The sequence below is a fragment of the Podarcis raffonei genome, chromosome 13 (assembly GCF_027172205.1).
Source record: "Podarcis raffonei isolate rPodRaf1 chromosome 13, rPodRaf1.pri, whole genome shotgun sequence".
Lineage (NCBI taxonomy): Eukaryota > Metazoa > Chordata > Lepidosauria > Squamata > Lacertidae > Podarcis > Podarcis raffonei.
In genome coordinates this window covers 54,248,246-54,264,622 of record NC_070614.1, presented here as the reverse complement: position 1 = coordinate 54,264,622, position 16,377 = coordinate 54,248,246, and the positions used below count along the sequence as shown (strand labels likewise).

Here is a 16,377-nt window from a genome sequence, read left to right as displayed (position 1 = left end):
TCCCTGCAACGAGGTGAGCTCCCGTTGTTCGGTCCCTGCTCCTGCCAACCTAGCAGTTCTAAAGCACACCAGTTCATGTAGATAAATAGGTACCCCTCTGGCGGGAAGGTAAATGGCGTTTCCGTGCGCTGCTCTGGTTCGCCAGAAGCAGCTTAGTCCTGCTGGCCACATGACCCGGAAGCTATACGCCGGCTCCCTCGGCCAGTAAAGCGAGATGAGCGTCGCAACCCCCAGAGTCGGTCACGACTGGACCTAATGGTTGGGTGTCCCTTTACCTTTAAACAGGGCTGCCTCCAGTCAGATAGTTCTTTATCTCCTTGACATCTGATGGGAGGGTGCCACCACCGAGAAGGCCCTCTGCCTGGTTCCTTTTAACCTCACTTCCTGCAGGGAGGGAACCGCCAGAAGGCCCTCGGAGCTGGACCTCCGTGTCGTGGCTGAACAATGGGGTTGGAGATGCTCCTTCAGGTGTCATTTATACAACTATAAATTGGCTGAACGTGAGCCAGGGATAACAGCTTTTCAAAGCTTGGCTCTTAGCATCCCTCTAAGGAACCCCCGGACCACTGAAGGGTCCTCCAGCTCATTTTGGGAACCTCTGCCATAGAAGGAAAGCAAGACTCACTGCCCCCTCTTTTTCCAGCTGGCTTGCATCCCCTTTGAGTGGAGACTCATCCTGCTGGCCTTGACGCTGAGCAACCTGGCGCTGTCCCTCTCCCTGGAGGTGAGTCGGGGAGAGGGGAAGGATCCTGCTCCCCTCTTGGGGGTGTTTGCCGAGGGGGCAGGAGGGTGGGTGGGCTCTTTTCCTCTCCCCAATTTGGGTTTCCAAGTCTCTGTCCCGTAACAGACCAAGCCTGTCGTTCTCTCTGTTCGCCTCCCTCCTTAACCTGTACTGCAAGAGTTTGCTTCTATCCTGCATTGTTTGTTACGCAGGTGAGGGGCCGCCTCTTAAATAAAAATATTAATCCAGAAAGGACCCTCCCAGCGTTTATTACAGCTATGGCAATAGGGCAGCCCTGCCAGCCAGTGGTTTGGAAGAGCCGGTTCGAAAAGGCCGCCCAGAGACGTATCAGAATGAAACTTAGGTAGCAGTTCAGACACAGCAACCGAGGAATCCTCAAACGCCAAACGCCATTCTCCATACATCAGGTTACAGGCCAAGGGATATCAAGATACCGTATTTTTCACTCCGTAAGATGCACTTCTTTTTTCTTCCTAAAAAGTAAGGGAAAATGTCGGTGTGTCTTATGGAGCGAATGCGTGGTCCCTGGAGCCGAATTGCCCAGGGGCGAAAAGCAGATCGTGCTTTTTTTTTTTAAAGGGAAGTGGGTGTTGAAACAAAGCCGCTGATTGGCAAGCGATCAGGAGTGAGATAAGGGACGCTACAGATAAAGGAGGCTGCCTGGGAGCGGGGAGTTAATGACAGCGAATTTACAAGGAGAGGAGACAGAAAGACTAAAGCAATGAGGAGAGAAATTAGAAGAAAAGGAGGAGCAAAAACTGTTCCAGCGAAGGAAAAGACACTAAGGCAAACCAGAGGGAAGGGAGTGTTGAAAGGAAACAGCTGATCGATAAGTGATCAGGAGGGAGATAAGGGACGCTAGAGATAAAGGAGGCTGCCTGGGAGTGGGGAGGTAAAAGCCCATGGATCCTCAGGATTTTTGCATTGGGTCACTCCAAATTCACCATCAGATCACATAGCATGTGCATGGCTGCAGCTTGCACCAAAAAATCTCGCACCCACTGTTTTGTGGGGCTGCAGTGGTGCAAAAACGTGGTTACAAAGCACGGATCCACATGGATCCTCAGAATTTTTGCATTTTACCCCAAACTCACCGTCAAATCACATGTCTGTGGCCACAGCATGAACCACAAAAATCATACATCCACTGTTTCGTTCAGAATATTTTTTTTCTTGTTTTTCTCCTCTAAAAACTAGGTGCATCTTATGGAGCGAAAAATATGGTACATTGGTATCAACTTCCCTGGGGTGCATCAAAAGGAGGGAGGCGTGAGAGTCACAAAATGCAGGGAACATTCACGGAGGCGTTCAAGCCAAAGGTTCGACGCCATGAATATTGGGACGTTTTTAAAACAAAATAAAAACTCGCACGCCGGGTCTCTTTAATTCTTATATCGCCTAGAACTTTGTCTGCGACTGTGACACCCTGTGGCAGCGGGTTTGCTACACGAGGAGGAAGTACGAGTATCCGAACCGGGCCACCTACCCCCAGGTAAGGGCAGACCGACAGTTTGTGGGTTTGTTGCTTTACATCCCTCCTTTTCCCGCAGCGAGCTCAAAGTGGCGTGCGCCGCTCTCCCCACAACGACCCTGTGAAGGAGGCGAGGTTGAGAGTGCGGGGCTGGCCGCCAAGCTCATTTCCCAGCGGGTTTCCCCCAGGCCCCAGTCCGACACTCTAACCACTAAACCATGCTGCCTCTCCTCCTCTTGTGAGGAGGAGGGCAGGGTGTGGGGAGCAGCCAGTGGGAGGGCGTGTCTGAACCCCATAGATTCTGTGGGTTGGGGCTCCAAGGCTGCTGGGTTACTTGACTGATGTGCGGGGAGAACAATGATCCATAGCGCCTGCCCTGCGGAACGCCCTCCCATCAGATGTCAAGGAAATAAACAACTATCTGACGTTTAGAAGACATCTGAAGGCAGCCCTGTTCAGGGAAGTTTTTAATGTCTGATGTTTTAATGCATGGGTAGGCAAACTAAGGCCCAGGGGCAGGATGCGGCCCAATCGCCTTCTAAATCCGGCCCGCGGACGGTCCAGGAATCAGCATGTTTTTACATGAGTAGAATGTGTGCTTTTATTTAAAATGCATCTCTGGGTTATTTGTGGGGCATAGAAATTTGTTCATTTCCCCCCCAAAAAAATATAGTCCGGCCGCCCACAAGGTCTGAGGGACAGTGGACCGGCCCCCTGCTGAAAAAGTTTGCTGACCCCTGATTTAATGTGTTTTTAATATTTTGTTGGAAGCCGCCCAGAGTGGCTGGGGAAACCCAGCCAGATGGGCAGGGTACAAATAATAAATTATTATTATTATTATTATTATTATTATTATTATTATCATCATCATAATCATCATCATCATCATCATCTGCTCCCCACATCTTTGGATCCCCAAGGTTCTCAGAGAAGGATTCACCACTAAAGACTCTCTGACAGGCGGCCTTCGAACCTCTGTTACCCCACCCACCCCCAAAAAAACAGGAGAGTCCACCACCTTCTGAGGTCATAGAATCACAGAACTGCAGGGTTGGAAGGGAACCCCAGGGATCATCTAGCCCAACCCCCTGCCACACAGCAACCGCATTTAAGTGGGAGGGTGCCAGGTACTGTGTCGCACAAGTCCTGAGAAGGGGGGGAAGCCTTTGTAGACAATGTTACTTGGAGGAGGGCTGACCGGGTGCGTGGGAAACGTAGTTCTCGGCTCTCAAGAGTGCCATCTGTTGGGGGAAACGGTTCTCTCTCTCTCTTTTTAATTTTTAAAGCAAATTTTATTAATATTTTCCACACAACAACAACACTAAAAAGTAACAATACACAAAACACAAAAACCAGTGTACAAAAAAACAACAACAAATCCATATCTTTCAAATTAATAATATAAACACTAAAAAGAAAAACAAACATTGACTTCCACCAATCCCACAGCACCTCCTTTACCTCCCATTGTGTCTTCCTGTTTTCTTGTCTTCCTGATCTTCTCTATCCTAGCATCTAGATATAAATCCCTCTTTCTTATCCTTTCACTTCACAAGGTTATTCTAGACTCGGCCAGATTTCTGTCCTCAAACCTTGGCTTTTAAGGTATTCCTTCAGGCACTCCCATTCCTTTTTCACTTCCCTTTTGGGTTTTTGCCTTATTATATCTGTCCATTTGGCTCATTCTAAATGTTCTGAAAGCTTACATAGCCATTCTCCCTTAGTGGGTAACTGATTCCCTTTCCAATACTTAGCCACCAGGATTCTTGCTGGTTTTGTCTTTTGGGGAAAACAGTTCTCGATTCTTGTTTTTGTTTTTTGTTTTACTTTTTTTATTCAAAATTAAAACAAAACATATTATCCAGAAACATATCATCCTTGTTTTTTCCTGCCCTGTTTTTCCTCCCTCCCCCCCACAAAACCCACCCACCCCCACCCCCCGCCTTCCCTCAGTTCCAGTCTTTGATTTCTCTAAGAATGCTGTTTTCTGCATGTTACAAACTTGTAAAGATCCTCAAACTATTTAGCTGATTATCATCAATGGAAAAGTTTGTGAATGTTTATTCAAAGCCAGGCAAGGAGTCCAGTTTGCTTTGTGGCGTCTTCAAATACTTTGTAAAGGGTTCCCATTCATCTTTAAAGTCACAGTTATCCCGTAGCTTATATGTCAGTTTTGCCAGTTCTGCATAGTCCATCAGTTTTTCTTGCCATGATTCTTTAGTTGGGGTTTCTTCAGTCTTCCATCCTTGTGCTATTAAAACTCTCGCGGCCGTTGTTGCATACACAAAGATGTTTTTCAGCTTTTTTGGCAGATCTTTCCCTACAATCCCTAACAAAAACGCTTCAGGTTTTTTAACAAATGTTAAATGGAACACTTTCTTCAATTCGTGGTATATCATTTCCCAATTTTTTTAAAATTACATTACAATCCCACCACATATGATAAAATGTCCCCTCCTTTTCCTTACACTTCCAACATATATTTGACCTAGTTTTGTACATTTTCCCAAACTGCACTGGTGTCGTGTACCATCTGTACATCATCTTCATGTAATTCTCCTACAGTAGGGAACAACCTGTAAATTTTAAATCAGTTTTCCATAATTTCCCCCAATCTTCCATCATAATATTGTGGCCTACATCTTGCGCCCATTTAATCATAACTGATTTTACCTCTTCATCTTTCGTCTCCCATTCTGATAGTATGCTGTATGCGGCCTTCAGTAATTTCACTTTCCCTTCAATCACAGTTCTCGATTCTGGGCTCCCAGAGCTGTCCAAAGATACTGACTCCCTTCCCCTCTCCCCATTGCAGCTGGAGCTGGACGAGGGGGCGCCTGGCTACTCCTGCCGCCGGAACGCCCCTCCCCGGGCCAAATACAAGCGCCTGGCCCAGGAGCTCCTCTTCGACCCGGACTGGCCGCCCCAGCCCCAGACGAGCACCCGGGCCCAGGTGCCCCCCGCCGAGAGCAGCGCCTGATAGGGCGACGGACCCCGCAGGAACCGGGTGCGCAAGGCGAAGAGGCCCTTGTGTTGCTGCAGCCGCAGTCCTTGCCGGGAAAACGGCTCCGAGCTTCTATTATCGTTATTATTTATTCCACACCCTTTCCTCGCTGGGGCTGCATTGAGGGGAAGCGCCTCTTGGGAACTGCAGTTTGCAAGCTGCTATTTCTCTCTGTAAGGCGGCCGTGACGAGACCCTACGCTCCAAGCCATGTAGCGTTTCGTGCGGCACGGTTGCGTCTTGCGCAGCAGCGGTTCGGCTCCGAGGGTTCTGCGCATACGTGGAAATGGCGTGTATCCAAACGTTGGGAGTCACCCAAGCGCCGGGGGGGTGGGAATCCCCTGTACCCCCAGAGCCCAGCAAGCAAAGCGGGGGGAGTTTAACAGGCCCTTAGCCTCCGAGATCGCCTCATCGCTCCACATTTGCCCACTCAGCCTCTTCAATCGGCAGGATCGGGGCTGCATAACCCCCGTTTCCTGCGCTCGCAAGCCCTCGATCGTTCGGTGCGGCAGTGCCGGCAGACTTTGGAACTCCCTGCCGATTGATCCCAAAGCGAGCGCTTTCAGCTGTGCCCCTTTCAGCGCCTACTTAAAAGCGTTCTCCTTTAGGCAAGCCTGACCGGGCACTTAGAAACCCGACTTGGAATTTCAACCGGTTTCAGCTTTTCACTACAGTGGTACCTCTGGTTGCGAACGGGATACGTTCTGGAGGCCCATTCGCACCATGAAAAGGACACAACCCGCAGCAGAGCGTCTGCGCATGCGCGGGTTGCGATTCGTCGCACATGCACATGACATCGTTTTGCGCTTCTGCGCATGCACGAGTGGCAAAACCCAGAAGCAACCCTTTCCGGTACTTCCGGTGGGACGTAACCTGAAAGAACGTACCGTATTTTTCACTCTATAGGACACACTTTTCCCCCTCCAAAAATGAAGGGGAAATGTGTGTGCGTCCTATGGAGCGAATGCAGGCTCCTTGGCTTCAGCGAAAGCAACGCGAAGCCTCTAAAGTGCAGAGGGAGCGCACCCTCCACGCTCCGGAGGCTTCGCGTTGCTTTCGCTGAAGCCTGGAGAGCGAGACGGGTCAGTGCGCACCGACCCCTCTCGCTCTCCAGGCTTCAGGGATAGCCGCCCGAAGCCTTTGGAGCGCAGCAGGAACTCGCGCTGCGCTCCAAAGGCTTCGCAACCTTGCCTCCGCTCCTGGACCTGTTATGGGGACTGGGGTCGGGGGAAGCTCGGGCTTCCCCCACCCCAGCCCCGCGGCTAAAAACGAAGCCGTGCGCAGCCTCTCCCGGCTGGAGAGGTTGTGCGCGGCTAAAGAGGAAGCTAAGACAGCCAGCGGGATGGATCCCACTGGCCTCTTTGGGGCTGGGGGGGGGGAATAAGATGTTTTTTCTTGATTCCCCCCCCCCTAAAAACTAGGTGCGCCTTATGGTCCGGTGCGCCTTATGGGGCGAAAAATACGGTAACATGAAGCGGGTGCAACATGAGGTATGACTGTATGTTTTAAATTGCTGCCGTTGATCAAGTTCCCCTCAGTTTCGTAGTTTCATCTTTTGGGAGAAACCGCTTTGAGGCGCTTGCCATCAATCGGCGCATGGATTTTACAGAATAAATAAGCAGAAGCCGACTTTGCGGGGCTCTAGGGTACCTGGGGTGTGTGTGGCAGTGCAGGAACTTGGATGTCAATGAACATACCACAGCTGAGGCAATGAGCAGGCATCTCACTCCCCAAGGATATCAGAGAGCGTAGAGCAGGGGTCCCCAAACTAAGGACCGCGGGCCGGATCAGGCCCGTGGGACTCGTTTATTCGGCCCATGGCGACCCCCGCCACCCGCTCTTACTGGTGCTGCGCTGCGCGGCCACCCACTTCCGGGTCGGAGGAGACCAGAAATAGCCTGTGTGCATGCGCAAGCATTATTTGCACATGCGCAAGCATTATTTCCGGTGCAGATCCAGGTCGGAGGAGGCCCGTGCACATGCGCGCAAGCTATTTCTGGCGCTCCTCCGACCCGGAAGTGCGCCAGAAATAGTGTGTGCACATGCGCAAATAACGCGCATGCACATAAGCTATTTCCGGTGCTCCTCCGACCCGGAAGTGGGCGGCCGCGCAGCGCAGTGCCGGTAAGTTTCCGGTGCTCCTCCGGCCCACCGCGCAATCGGCGCTGGAGACAGCGGTCCAAGGCACGGTGTGTTTGCTGACGCCTGGCTTAGAGGCTCTTTACGCCCTGGTGGACCTGGTGCGGAAACAGCCCTCGAACTCTCCACCTCGCCTGGATTCGACTTGCGCCGTTTCAGCTGCGCATGGCTGAAATTGCGCGAGTCAGGTGCACACGGGATTCGATTGTGCTGCACAGCAACGGTTAGCTGGTACGTCCCCCCCCCCTTTCCTCCCTTCCTCCAGCCCCCATAAACGCCCCACCTGCCCTGTTTTTAACGGTACCAGGAATTAGTATTACGATGTTAATTACCTCTGCACAAGAGTCAGGGTTTTTAAGTGGGTTCTTTTGGGGTGGGTGGGTGAAGTCTGACACGGGGCTGGTCTCTTTGGGATACCTTGCTCCTCCTCTGGCAATTTGGGGGGTGAAGCAGAACCTTTGGGTGGGGGCCCTGTGCCCCTCTTTCGGGATCAAGGAACAGGAAGCCACTGCCTCCAAAGGGGGGGGCGGGGGCGGCTTTTAAACTACTTTTTCTTTCACTGGCTTTCTTTTTTTTAAAAAAAGGAAATAAATAAACAAAGATTATTATATGTAAAACTTCTACGTTGTTGGATTTTTTTGTAACTAATTATTTTTTTAATTTTCAGTTACTAAAATCCGATATAAACCACATGTTATCCATTTCAAATGGCAATTCAGATTCATATATATATCGGTTATAAAGCCAATTATACATTTTGGATGGCCTCCCGTGTGGTAGATTTCAAGGTGAGATGTTTTTGTTTCATCCAATTACATTCAGCCTTGATCTTAATCCCTTATCAACAGCTACAGGTGTTTTGATTTCCATTCGTATTAACACGTTTAATCAATTTTATTTATTATAAAATTCATAGAATTTTTTTTTTAAAAAACCCTCTATATTATTGTTGATTGTGGGAGAAAATCTCTCTCTCTCTCTCTCTCTCTCTCTCTCTCTCTCTCTCTCTCTCTCTAATTCTTCTTTCCTTCCAGAAGTTCTGGAGAGATAGTGTGGAAGTTATTTTCCCACACTTGTTTTTGCCCCAAAAAGGAATAATGGGAACGGATTAATTTTATTTACAGGCTTCGAAACGACCGTTTCTGCATGCGCTGCACCTGACAGGAGTTTGTGCTGACACTGCAGTACTACGGATGACGAGGGCAGTAGATCTTTTTGCAGCCTTGCCAAGCGCAGGGGAATTAGAATGTCAAAACAAGGCGGAGCAAAAATATCGGAATTGCTTTTTGGGGTGGGGGGCCTTGTGCTTTTTCTGGTCCCTTTCATTGGTAATAAACGAAAATCTGCCCTTACGAGGGACACAGGAGCCCTTATAGAGTCCTTTGCAGGTTCTCCATCGGTCGGGGAATTTGCTTTGTATTTGGGATGGAAAAGAAAGAGCCCCGCTGGATCAGGCCAGTCTAGCCTCCTAAGCTCACAGCGCTGAACAGTTGCCTAAATGGGAAACCGGCAAACAGGATCCGAGCTGTTAAGTTGTGGGCGAACATATCAGACGACACAGCGATTCTTCAACAGCTCTTGTTTATTCAGAGGTCAGAATAGAACTGAACTGAAGAGCTCAGTCAGCCTGCATACCGTATTTTTCGCTCTATAAGACACACCAGACCACAAGACGCACCTAGTTTTTGGAGGAGGAAAACAAGAAAAAAATGTTCTGAATCTCAGAAGCCAGAACAACAAGAGGGATCGCTGCGCAGTGCAAGCAGCGATCCCTCTTGCTGTTCTGGCTTCTGGGATAGCTGTGCAGCCTGCATTCGCTCCATAAGACGCACACACATTTCCCCTTACTTTTTAGGAGGGGAAAAAGTGAGTCTTATAGAGCAAAAAATACGGTATATAGAGCTCCAGAACAACGTAACTGTTGCAACTTTCTAAAACTATCCAATCACTGAACGTCACTTTCGATCCTTCATTTGCATAACCCCTGCTGGCCCAGGGTGAGAACTTCAGTACATAACACGAGCCACTTCTTCAAACTGGTGAAATAAAAAATTTAAGGTATATTTAATAAATGTTCATAAATGTACCAAGCAAACACGTACATAAATATATAAACCACATGTCTGAAGCAGCACAGGAAGACAGTCCTGAAACCATTTTTAACTCCCAAACTGATCAAATGTTTTCTCTGCAAGAGCGAAGGAAAATGGAAAAACCTCCCCATTGTCTTTTCCTTTACAAATCCTGTCTTAAGGGTATGTCTGTGTATGAATAGGGTGAGCCTGTGACCTGGCTCAGGAACTAAGTATTTGTCATTACAACAGACTGGCCAGGCTACCCAGGGTATCCAATCAAGTGACCATTAACAGGTAACCTGCCAGACAGGAGGTAAACAACACACTCAGATTTCTGCTGTAGACCGCCTTTTCTGTGATGTAGGCATGATGTTTCTGGGGGTGGTCTTGGACTCCAGGGCGGGCAATTTAAAATGCCTATATAAGGGCGGGCACACCTTGGTTCGGGGTCCTCCTTCTCCTGCGTGTGAGGGGGGCACCCTGTTGCAACAGTTCAATAAAGATCAGGCTTACGAGCTGCTTTGCTTCTCAATATTCTCTGCTTGGCCTCTGTTCTTTCCTCCTACAAAGGAGAACCTACAAAGGACTCTATAAAGGCTCTTGTGTCCCCCATAAGGGAATACGGGCAGATTTTCATTTATTACACTGGAAAACCCCAAAAGCTGCAATACTTTCCTCCTAGGCTAAGAAGGAATCGCTCTCTTCGTTTTGGTGGCTCTTTTTCAAACTTTCCCCCCTGTTCTACAACAATGTGCCTCCCTACTAGGAGAAATACGGTACGCCTTGGTGGCTTCGGGGAGAACTTGGCCCTTCTATTAGGTGGCGGCGGTACTGTGGGCAAAGGCCAACATGGCGGCCTCCTGGGCGGCGTCAGGAAGCTGCGCCTGCGCGGGGAGGAGCCGGGGTGGGGGGTGGGAAAGGAGGCGGGCCCCCCGCCCAAGGCGCCACGACAACAGCGGCAGCTGCTCCAGAGGTGGTGGTCTGTGCCCACCCCCCACCTTGACCAGCCCCCCCAACTCGCCGCCATGTCTGGGGTGCAAAGGATGAAAGTGGCCAACGAGAGGCACAGCAAGAGCATCACTCAGAGGGGGGGCCTCCATCGGGCCCCGGTATATGGGGGGGGGGCTGGGGGGAGTTTGCAATAGGTGGGGGGTGAACTAGGGAGGGGGAATCGGAAAGGGGAGAAAGTGGGGAGGGGGACTTTGCAATGGGAGAGTGAAAGTGGGGAGGGGGAGTTTGCACTGGGAGAGTGAAAGTGGGGAGGGGGGGTTTGCAATGGGGGGGAGAAAGTGGGGAGGGGGACTTTGCAATGGGAGAGTGAAAGTGGGGAGGGGGAGTTTGCACTGGGAGAGTGAAAGTGGGGAGGGGGAGTTTGCAATGGGGGGGAGAAAGTGGGGAGGGGGAGTTTTCAATGGGGGGTGAAAGTGGGGAGGGGGAGTTTGCACTGGGGTGAAAGTGGGGAGGGGAGTTTGCAATGGGGGGGAGAAAGTGGGGAGGGGGAGTTTTCAATGGGGGGTGAAAGTGGGGAGGGGGAGTTTGCACGGGGGGGAGAAAGTGGGGAGGGGGAGTTTGCAATGGGGGGTGAAAGTGGGGAGGGGGAGTTTGCACTGGGGTGAAAGTGGGGAGGGGAGTTTGCAATGGGGGGGAGAAAGTGGGGAGGGGGAGTTTGCAATGGGGGGGAGAAAGTGGGGAGGGGGAGTTTGCAATGGGGGGGAGAAAGTGGGGAGGGGGAGTTTGCAATGGGGGGTGAAAGTGGGGAGGGGGAGTTTGCAATGGGGGGTGAAAGTGGGGAGGGGGAAGTGTTATGTTATGAAAAGCAATAAAGATCATTTTAAAAAAAGAAAAAAAGAAAGTGGGGAGGGGGAGTTTGCAATGGGGGGGAGAAAGTGGGGAGGGGGAGTTTGCAATGGGGGAGGAGCACCTGGGCTTGGGGGGAGATGAAGAATTGGGGAAGCAAGGAATTATTTATCTCAGAACACACACACCCCGGTTTGAGATATTTGCAAATATGGGGGGAGCAGCTTAGGTCAGGAGAGATGAGGTTTGGAAATGAGGTTTGGAGGGGAATAGGGAGGGTCACCTGAAGTCTCCCCCCCAAAAAAAACCCAGGTAAGTCTGAGGCTGCAACCCTATCCATGCACCCTGAATTCTCTGGGAGCAAAGGCCCCCCTCCCCATTTGAGCACCCTGGGGTCTTCTGCGGAAAGGGGAGCGGAGTTGCACCATGACCGGTGGAAGGGTTGCTTAGGAAAAGCCTGATTTTGGGGGGGGGGTGTTTGCAATTGTCTCTTAAGGGGGCTGGAATAGGGGGGGTCTATCCTTGGAAGGACACCCCCCCCCAATTAGTTTCTATTAATTTCCAGGACCTCTTCTGCCAGTTTTCTGATTTTGCCCTGTGTTTATTATCTGCATTTCAATAGGGGTAAACCTAGAAGAGTTGCAGAAAGCTAAAAACGCATTATATTATATTTTCTACGTTTTTAGCTACTTGTGTTTCATCTGCGCCGGTTTAGTTTGCGTAAGCCGCCTCGAGTCCCAGTTTTCTGGGGGGAAAACGGGGGGAGGTATAGATAAGTATTATAATAATAATGGTCTCTGAGCCCATCTCTGCTTTGCTGTCCAATGATCAAATGGGGGGGGGGAGCATTAAAAGGGAATTTTGGGAATGTGAGGGAAGTCACCTAGGAAAGTTGTGTCCCCTCCTGTCCTCACGGGTGCGCTCCCCCCCCCCCAGACGCTCAGTTTGAGGCTGCAGGAAAGGGGAGCAGGCAGGAATAAGCCCAGATTTATCCCATCGTAAGCTAATAGAAGGAATCGCAGGTGGTAGATGATCTCTCTAACCCTCTCCTGGTCTCTTTCCCTTGTGCGAAGACACCCCAAGAGGAAAAAGCCCCCGTCGGCCCCTGGCTCCTGGCCCTCTTCGTCTTCGTGGTCTGCGGATCAGGTAATTTCCCCATTTATTAACAGATTCTCATAGAATTGAAAGGGACCCCCAGGGGTCATCCAGCCCAACCCGCCACAGTGTCTCTCTTTTCCTTAAAAAGCTCAGGGTTGCAAATGCGACTTCCCATTTTATCCTCACAAAAATGAGGATAAAATGTGGGGGGGGGGGCACAAGAGAGAGCAACCAGTCCAAGAAGAACATTTTTACTCATTTATTTCGACAATTTAGATATTGCTTAAGCAGTGTACACAAAGGTTATGAAAGAGACATGGAAAGATAAATTCACTTAACATGGACAAGAAGGTAAAAGGTAAAGGACCCCTGGACGGTTAAGTTCAGTCAAAGACAGACTCCGGGGTTGCGGCACTCATCTCACTTTCAGGTCGAGGGAGATGGCATTTTGTCCACAGACAGCTTCCCGGCTCATGTGGCCAGCAGGACTAAACCGCTTCTGGCGCAACGCAACACCGTGACAGAAACCAGAGCAGCGCACGGAAACGCCGTTTACCTTCCCGCCGGAGCGGTACCTATTTATCTACTTGCACTGGTGTGCTTTCAAACTGCTAGGTTGGCAGGAGCAGGGACCGAGCAACGGGAGCTCACCCCGTTGTGGGGATTCGAACCGCCGACCTTCCAATCGGCAAGCCCAAGAGGCTCAGTGGTTTAACCCACAGAGCCCCCCGCGTCCCTCATTGACAAGAAACACTTACTGAAAAGGTCTGGTTAAATTATTATTATTTATTATTGTTATTATATGTATTACCTGCTGTTCCCCACGTGAAATTTTTAGTTAATTTCATAAAATTCACACACCGCTTGATGTGCAGGCAGGGGGAATGAACAACAATAATTTAAGATTACAGTGGTACCTCCGCTAACCCAGAAATAGTACCTCGGGTTAAGAACTTTGCTTCAGGATGAGAACAGAAAGCGTGCTCCGGCGGCGCGGCGGTAGCAGGAGGCCCCATTAGCTAAAGTGGTGCTTCAGGTTAAGAACAGTTTCAGGTTAAGTACAGACCTCCGGAACGAATTAAGTACTTAACCCGAGGTACCACTGTATTGAAATGTAAAGCTGTTCTGCCCTTTGTGGACAGGACCCTGGAATGGGTGAGCCCGCTGGCCGGATCCAAGCATCTTATTCTTACGTTTCCCCCTCTTAATCTTCACAGCCATCTTCCAGATTATCCAAAGCATCCGACTTGGAGGTTAATGGGGAGAAGACGGGATGCTTTTCCAACTGCCGCCACCAATCCTGCTCTCAGGGAACTGTGGGATCTTTTCTGGACCTCCCAAGTTACAGCCATGACAGTCTTCCTCTGCCTGCTTCCAAGAACCAGATCACTCCCTCCCTGCCTGCTCTCGTGAGACCCCTGAACCGATTCCCTCCCCGCTCTCTGTCCCTTGAGCTGTTGACCACTTCGGAGGGACGCTGGACTGAACAGGGGCGATCCGTCTCCTCTCCCCTTCGCCTCGTGGAAGCGCGGGGCTTTTTCCTTTGGAACTGAAACGATGCCTTGCAACAAGGAGGAAGGTCGACAGCCGGTTTGCGGCATTTGGGGTTGGAGGACGGGGTGCAGAGTTGGGGAGGCTTGTTCCGGATCCCACATTCCTCTCAACCCGTTACCAACCTGCAGTTCATCCTCCCTCACCATTCCGGTCGAGCCGCTGAATAAATAAAATAAAATCGCCTTGTTGGAATCTTTGCCACAAACCCAAGTAATTCTCAATTTCTTAATAAATAGTGTCACCACAGAGAGGGGTGTTTGTGTGTGTCTCCAAATCCATTTGCCTCGTCTGCCGTTCGCCAGGCCAGGAAATGACAGGCCTAGTTGCCTTAAAGATCCATCACAGACCAGTCAGTAGAAATTATTACCGTATTTTTTGCTCTATAAGACTTGACTTTTTCCCTCCTAAAAAGTAAGGGGAAATGTGTGTGCGTCTTATGGAGCGAGTGCAGGCTGTGCAGCTATCCCAGAAGCCAGAATAGCAAGAGGGATCGCTGCTTTCACTGCGCAGCGATCCCTCTTGCTGTTCTGGCTTCTGAGATTCAGAATATTTTTTTTCTTGTTTTCCTCCTTCAAAAACTAGGTGCGTCTTGTGGTCTGGTGTGTCTTATAGAGCGAAAAAGACGGTATTATTAAATTTTATTTATACCCCACCCTCCCCAGCCAAGACCAGGCTCAGGGTGGCTAACACTGGTATAAAAACAATTGATTGAAAAACAACTTAAAAACAAGATTAAAATACAACATTAAAATGCAGCCTCATTTCAGTAGAACAAATCAAAAACTTTTGGGGGGATGAAAACGTCAAGTCTTCACCAAGGCTAACTATCCAGACTGGTCCTATGTGGGCCAGAAAAAAGCCAGGGAAGTCCCCAAATAGGGGTTCCATCACAGAAGGAGAAAGGAAAAAGGAGAAGGGGATCAAGTTGATCCAAGCCAAAGGCCAGGCGGAACAACTCTGTCTTACAGGCCCTGCAGAAAGAAATCAGATCCCGCAGGGCCCTGGTCTCATGAGCAGCATGTAGGTGGAAAGTCCCCTTGTGCATAGTTGAACTGGAACTCGCTCCTCCAGGAGGCAGTGGTCACCACTAACCCGGATGTCTTGAAAAGAGAATTGTACAGATTTGTGGCGGAGAGGGATTTCTGTGGTTTACTAGTTGTGATGGCTATGTTCTGCCTCCACCATCCTTCCCCCCCCCCAATTTTTTTTATTGATTTTCACATTTATCACATAAAAGATAAAAAAGAAAAACATTACAAAACACACAACAAAAAAATAACACAAAGAAAAAAATATTGCTTCAAATTCCTAATTTCATTACATTAATAACTGACTTCCTCAAATCCCCTCTGACTGAATTTCATTATATCCCCAGTTTAACAGTTCTCCAAATACATATTTCTAATAATATTAACCTCATCTCCTTTATTAATATTCAAATCCATAATAATTACTAACACATGTTCTTATTCTACCCCAAAGCCTATTTATTACTTCCAAGAATTTATCTTAAATTACAATATTTAGCTAGATATTCTTTGAATTTCTCCCAATCTTCTTGATGCTCCTCTTCTTTCCGGTCGCGGATTATTCCAGTCAGGTCGGCCAGCTCCAAAAAGTCCAACATCTTCATCTGCCATTCTTCTATTGTTGGTATCTCTTGCAATTTCCAGTTTTTGGCTAATAAAAGTCTTGCCGCTGTGGTGGCATACAAAAGCCTCTACCATCCTTCTTGAAATTAACAGAAGTAAACAGATTGAGACTGGTGCTGTTTAGTTTCTGGAGGGTGAAATCCGAAGCAGCCGAGAACTTCTGAAATTACCTTCTTCAAACTGGGGGGACAGACACTAGGATTTCAAACAAGAGTCAAGGTAAGCAAATACAATGGGACCCAGAAATCCGACTGGGTTGGAATGCGGTCTTGGGGTTGCAGTGGGTGGTTGATTTTGGAAACCCATCAACTCAGCACACTGGAACAAAAAATAAATGGATAAAGCAAATTGGGTTTTGCGCATTGTCAAAAATTAAACTTCTGTCATAAAAAAAACCCCTTTTATACGTTTCCTTTGTGCTACCCTTTGGTCTGACCCATCTAAGAAAAGAGATTGGCAGCGCTGGGAGTTAAGAAGAGGATGAACATAGCGCAGTGAAAGAAGGACCAGGAAAGACCCACTGCCTGAAAATATGGGGAGCTGTTGCCAGTCAGTGCTGGAAATGCAGAGCAAAGTGCTCAAGGCAAGGCCAGCTGCTTCTGTGCCTATATGTTGTTGTTGTTGAGTCATTTAGTGGTGTCCGCCTCTTCGTGACCCCCTGGACCAGAGCACGCCAGGCCCTCCTGTCTTCCACTGCCTCCCGCAGTTTGGTCAAACTCATGCTGGTCGCTTCGAGAACACTGTCCCACCATCTCGTCCTCTGTCGTCCCCTTCTCCTTGCGCCCTCCATCTTTCCCAGCATCAGGGTCTTTTCCAGGGAGTGTTCTCTTCTCATGAGGTGGCCAA

General features: G+C 49.3%; 2 protein-coding genes across 3 annotated transcripts in view; both read left to right on the top strand.

Moving 5' to 3' along the window:
• The window catches only part of LOC128400761 (polyamine-transporting ATPase 13A3-like), a 54,740-nt gene extending 48,702 nt beyond the window's left edge, over window positions 1-6,038 (top strand). For both annotated transcript variants that reach the window (XM_053363223.1, XM_053363224.1), the window contains exons 31-33: window positions 644-724; window positions 2,145-2,234; window positions 5,029-6,038. In XM_053363223.1, the coding sequence (XP_053219198.1) occupies window positions 644-724; window positions 2,145-2,234; window positions 5,029-5,193 (336 nt within the window). In that variant the 3' untranslated portion in view covers window positions 5,194-6,038. The remainder of the gene's footprint in view (window positions 1-643; window positions 725-2,144; window positions 2,235-5,028) is intronic.
• Window positions 6,039-10,341: 4,303 nt separating this feature from the next.
• LOC128400763 (stress-associated endoplasmic reticulum protein 2-like) lies at window positions 10,342-14,123 on the top strand. The gene is made up of 3 exons (XM_053363227.1): window positions 10,342-10,539; window positions 12,301-12,373; window positions 13,543-14,123. Exons 1-3 carry the CDS (start codon window positions 10,456-10,458, stop codon window positions 13,581-13,583), a joined length of 198 nt encoding a protein of 65 aa, XP_053219202.1. The 5' UTR covers window positions 10,342-10,455; the 3' UTR covers window positions 13,584-14,123.
• The last annotated feature ends 2,254 nt before the right edge of the window (window positions 14,124-16,377 follow it).